This window comes from Schistocerca piceifrons, chromosome 3 (assembly GCF_021461385.2).
Source record: "Schistocerca piceifrons isolate TAMUIC-IGC-003096 chromosome 3, iqSchPice1.1, whole genome shotgun sequence".
In the NCBI taxonomy this organism is placed as follows: Eukaryota; Metazoa; Arthropoda; class Insecta; order Orthoptera; family Acrididae; genus Schistocerca; species Schistocerca piceifrons.
Genome location: NC_060140.1, coordinates 583,420,940 through 583,426,939, shown reverse-complemented (window position 1 = coordinate 583,426,939; position 6,000 = coordinate 583,420,940). Strand labels below are relative to the sequence as shown.

The 6,000-nt window shown below is 41.4% G+C and overlaps 1 protein-coding gene across 1 annotated transcript; it reads right to left on the bottom strand.

Annotated features, from left to right (window-relative positions):
- Nucleotides 1-4,143: 4,143 nt before the first annotated feature.
- On the bottom strand, nucleotides 4,144-4,533 carry LOC124788856 (trypsin-2-like). The gene has a single exon (XM_047256140.1). The coding sequence runs from the start codon at nucleotides 4,531-4,533 to the stop codon at nucleotides 4,144-4,146; it is 390 nt and encodes a 129-aa protein (XP_047112096.1).
- Nucleotides 4,534-6,000: the final 1,467 nt, after the last annotated feature.

Here is a 6,000-nt window from a genome sequence, read left to right as displayed (position 1 = left end):
AACTTGTTCCTTTAATATAAGGATCAAACTTTGTAATTGTATTAATGGCATCCAAAATCCTATTGATAATACTGTTATTAAATGTATGTGGCTCTGATTGTGTGTCAACAAAGTTCTTCCTTCAGCACAACTTGTGTAAGCTGTGCGTTACGTCTTTCTGATTTCTTTGTGCAACTGCTACATGTAATCAGATAACGAAAGACTAGCTGATGTTGCCTCTTTGAGGTGCAACCAAACTACTCTGAGGTATCCTACCAGCTGTTCTGGTCATCAGCCTCACTGGCCAGATCCTGTCCTTTACGATGGGTGCTTACGCGGCCGACAACGGTCGCCTACATCTTGTTCATGGGTCCAACTTACCTCGTCAACGTCAGCTGAACCGTTCGACGATCACCACAATCTAATATTTTTTAGCTTCTGATATTCATTGTCATAAAAGTGTAAACCGTAATTTTTTTCTTATTACACTGATTGCGCGTCATACGTCACTTATACTATGCTACCTGTGTCATCAAACGAATACAAAAGCAAAACCAGCTCTAAAAATATATGTACATATGTTCAAATGAGAATAAATTGCGCATACAGAACATTTTAAGAGATATGCTAAACGCCACTTACGCTAAGCAATTTGTTTTGTTAAATTAATTTGCCAAGGACGATGATTAAAAGATTCATCATTTGCACTGCACGTCGTATCGAATTTTGAATGAATATTAATTCATTTTGGAATGACCTATAATGTCTTTAATCATGTTAAGTTTGAAGACCTCACAGTTTCTCTCAGGTTTCCTATTGACTGCACCCAAATGGGGGAGGGGGAGGCCCAATTTATTTAAAGATATTCCTGAGCGTAGAATTAAATCCAGACTTTAACCCCAAGTCATGACATCTGGTGTTCTACTGCAAAATTTTATCAAATCTATAGCTCTCAGATCACCAGCATAAATGTCATGACAGAGAGATCTTCTTTACCATTGTGATTCATTGAACCGTCTTCCAAAATCCGTTAGTAATCTATTGTTGTTGTGGTCTTCAGTCCTGAGACTGGTTTGATGCAGCTCTCCATGCTACTCTATGCTGTGCAAGCCTCTTCATCTCCCAGTACCTACTGCAGCCTACATCCTTCTGAATCTGCTTATGTGCCACAAACTCCTCTTCTCCCCAATTCTATTCAATACCTCCTCATTAGTTATGTGATCTATCCATCTAATCTTCAGCATTCTTCTGAAGCACCGCTAGTAATCTATAAAAGACAATTGTTATAAACAAAACTACTCCATATTTCATTTAAATTGGCGATCTCATTGTATTCTTGTAGGTCGACTGTTCAAACTCCTGAGTGAAGTGGGTGAAGTGTCATTGAATGGCGCACCTATTTATTATGATACTGTCTCCGCCATTCAAGGGGACTTTTAACAAAACATTTTATTTCAAGCAGTCGCCATGACTGGACTTGATATCTGGATAATAGAGATAAGATTACGTCTCACAGAATCAGCTCCATCTTTGTATCTCAATTATCTGCGAAAGATATTTTCAATCCTTTCTTTGTTAAACTAACAGAACTGATATTCCTTCCTTTCTTCTCTTTCTTCGAGCATCGGCGTTATAAGGTTGTATCATTTCTGTAACCTGTATTTTATGTTAAATAATAATGGTGCTTGAATCATGTCCTCTTTATTGCGGTAGTGTAGTACGAAACCCTGCGTACCTTACCAATGGATTTGGTTTTGTATAATTCTTGTCCTATAAATTAGTTGGAGGTAGTTCAGTGACGCGACGATTGCAGGCCATAGGCGTGCTATCGCCTTCCCATTTCATCGTTCGTAAGTCTAACTTGCTAATTCTTGCATGACAATGAAGAAAAATGCCTATGAGTAGGAATCATTTTATGCCATAAGAAAAACTAAGAAAACCACTGCCTTCCTGCCAATTTTGTGATTACGTATTTTCTTTTCTTATCGGCAATGTGAAGTACTCTTCCGTCGATAAAATTTTTACTCTAATGAATAAATTTAAAATAACAAAACCCATATTGGGGAAGAATGGTGATATACAAATCAGGATCACTCTGAAACGTGAAAAACCAAATAACAATCCCAACTCATATACTATGGACCTATTACCTTGCTCCCAGCCATACGAAAATCTTCGAAACAATTATTAACTACAGACTACAATAATTCGCAGAGGACAACAATATCGTCCCTTAAGAAGAAACCGGATTCAGGAGCGCCCACAGCACAGCCGCCCCTGTTCTGAGGTAAACTAGTAAAGCGACACAAGCTTCGTAACACGACAGATGCAACTGCATTACCGTAACGCGCGTTTGATAAGGTCTGCCTTGTTTGGCTACTCTTTAAAATTTTACGTTTGAACTTCCCATGCAAAATTGTGCATTTATAGCAAAACTCATTTGTCACACGAAAGCACAAGTCCAAGTTGTGGCATTGTTCACACAAAAAATTTTCCTTAGTCCTGTGCTTGCGATTGGAATGCAAGCATGGTTAATGTCACCCAATCGAATTAAGATCATTTCTGCATACCTGGACCCCTAGCATACGAGTCCTTTACCGCCTCATTACGTGAAATTCTCAGTACAAAGAAAATACTTAAATAACAATGCGCTTGATACAGACTCAACACATTAACTGGATATACGTAATCGAATGCTGCGAATAAGCAACAAGTACATGACCATTGTCCTCCTTTCAACCTGCATCAAAGATTTCATCCAGTCCAAGTAACAACCGAATTCAAAAATAAAACGTGCCAACACAGCATCATAACAACTGGCTGAAATAGGCTCCACCCTACCACATTCCGCCATCTCCTTCAAAGATGATCTGAAAGATTAAAAAAAATGTTAAATGCCAGATTGTACAACTTGTATGACACATAATATTGTAATTACTCAATTGTTTGTCACTTTAATTTCATGCATTTGTAAATAAAATCAGATTCATATATACTTAGCAACAGCAATATTAAAATTAAATCATATCATGGCATGCATGAGAAGTAGCAAAACAGATCTTATACATTACAGTTTCCTTTTGAGCTTTATGGATAAGTGATTTTACGCAGTTCAGAGAGGTTTGTATATTTATACTTCAGTAGCTTCGTTCTTGAAACTGTACACTTTCATTCATAACCAGCATTTTAACAGGCAGTGGTTGTTATTGACCTCATCCAGAATACCGTGCAGTATACTAGCGGGTCAGATCACACTAATAGTTCACACTGGTTCACATTCTCTTAGCTACACCCCGTATAAGACGTAATAAATATACTTACCCGCAACGATACTTTCAAGAGCAAACAATGATCTTTTCAATAGTTATAAATACTCAGTCCATTATTGTACATTTACGTATATTTGTATTTTTACAATTTATCAAGTGTGTCAGTGCCTTACATCGCCTGGCTTGTATCAAGATAGGAGGGAAATTAATGGCGAGAAAATTCTTCAGAAGCATCAGTTTAGCACTGCATTATTGTCGTGAGACTGGGGCAGCCTAAGTGTGCGTCATTTTGAGATACCTTCCAGTTGGTAGTGTGCCACTGCAACCTTGCAGGATATCTACATATGAACTGTCTGTAACAGAATATAATACTGTAACCATTTGTTTATTAGAGACAGCGAGGGCATAACACTGGGATAAGTTGTCACTGTCTCTTGTGCAAGCCGTATTCTAGTGTACATCAGACGTGTTGAAGCGTATGAGAACGCTAGTGCAGCGTACATAGTCCATCAGACGTTGGCCAGTACGTTATCACATAACAATAATAAAACTAATATGAAAACATACAGCCTGTTTTAATGTATGCTTATATGATAGTTGACCTCTTTGCGATAATACAGAATTATTTATTTATTCACATCTATGAAAAAAATACATATTTTGTTACCTAGCTTGGTTCCAGACAAGAACTCCATAAATAATGGGAACGGGAAAAAAGATATCCAACGCCGTTTACGTTTCACTGGGTGATTTAAAACGAGTTTTTTGTATGTTCTTTCCAGTTTTTTTATTACAGTTTAATTTGCGTAATATTATTTGCATTCGCCTCAAGCTGAAATAGTGTAACCAAGACGAAAGAGTGTCACATCTGGAAAAAGCACAAGAGCAGCAAGCTCTAGACGCCGGTGGTGTCATTGATCCACTGCCTGATGTCGGCGTTGGCGATGTTGGCGTAGACGCTGGGCCAGCCGGGAAGGGCACAGCCGTTGCCCCAGGAGGAGATGACGCCCACCAGCACGCCATCCAACACCATGGGGCCCCCATAGTCGGGGCCACAGCGGTCGCGGCCACCGCCCGGCCACCAGGCGCAGATCTTGCGGACGCTCACCTTGCCCAGCCCGTCGTAAGCGTCGTTGCAGACGTCCCGGTCCACGATGTAGAGCTCCACCATCTGCAGCTGGTCCGCCAGGTAGCTGCCGCTATAGACCGTGCCCCAGCCAGTTATGGACACCAGCGTGCCGGCCTCAGGCTCCACTGTCGTCAACGGAATGGGCTGCTCGGACATAGCAAGCAGAAAGAGGAGTCATCACAGAGAATGCTCCAAGATAACGAGAGAATGTGTTAGTAGTTGCACGTTCCAAGCCTCAGACGTCTGGCTAAACATAGACCTTAGATTTGAAAAGTAATAATGGGACATCACAGAAAGAATGGAGCGTTCTAGGTAACAGAGTCTCATCAGAAAGAACAGGAAAATTTACAAAGTATCCAGAATACGTAAGAAACCCAGAATACTTTCATAATACACTGACGGAAAAAATCGCATCATCAATAAATAATTCTTGTACAGTAATGAAATTTCGGGAACACATTGGTCTGGGTAACATTTTAAGTGATTAACATCTCAGGATCACGGGTTAATTAAGCGCGAATAAGCCATTGCAAATGTAAAATACTGGTACATTAGTAGCAGGTGTAACCACCAGAATGTTGAAAAGAGGCACGCAAACGTTCATGCATTATGCCATAAAGGTGCCGGATGTCAGTCTGTGAGATGAGTTCCATGCCCGTTGCATTTGGTCAGTCAATATAGGAATGGTTAAAGCTGTTTGTTCGTGACGCTGGAGTTGACGCCCAATGATGTCCCAGATATGCTCAATTGGAAACAGATCTGGTGATCGAGCAGGCCAAAGCAACATGTCGACACCCTGTAGATCGTGTTGGGTTACAACAGTTGTGTACGGGCGAGCATTAACCTGTTGGAAAACACCCCTTGGAATACTGTTCATGAATGGCAGTACAACAGATCGAATCACCAGACTGACATACAAATCTGCAGTCAGAGTTGTGGGATAACCATGAGAGTGCATCAGCTGTCATATGAAACAGCACCCCAAACCACAACTTCAGGTGTAGCTCCAATGTGCCAATGTGTCTAGGCCACTGACAGGCTGGTTGCAGGCGCTGAGCTAGCCTCCTTCTGCTCAACATACAGCTATTACTGGCACCGAGGCAGAACCAGTTTTCATGAGAAAACGGAACATTCCTCCACCCGGCCATCCAAAGAGCTCTCGCTTGATATCACTGAAGTCGCGAATGGCAGTGGTTTGGGGTCAGAGGAATGCACGCTACAGAGCGACTGACTCGGAGCTGTCCTTGAAGTAACCTATTTGTAACAGTTCTTTGTGTTACTGTGATGCCATCTGCTGCTCACATTGCTGTTGCGGATGCAGTTCGATGTGCCAAAGGCGTACGTCGAACAGGATGGTCTTCCCTCTCGGTACTGCCACATGGCCGTCCAGAGCCCGCCCTTCTTGCGGCCGTACATTTTTGTGACCGCTGCTGCCAGAAATCACGTCTTTCTGCAGTATCGCAGAAGGAACATCCAGCTTCTGGTAGCCTTATTAAACGAACTCTTTCAAACTAAGTAAGGCGTTGATAATGGCGTCTTTATCTCCTTAAAGGCGTTCTTGACTAACATCAACTTGTTGTTGTTGTTGTGGTCTTCAGTCCTGAGACTGGTTTGATGCAGCTC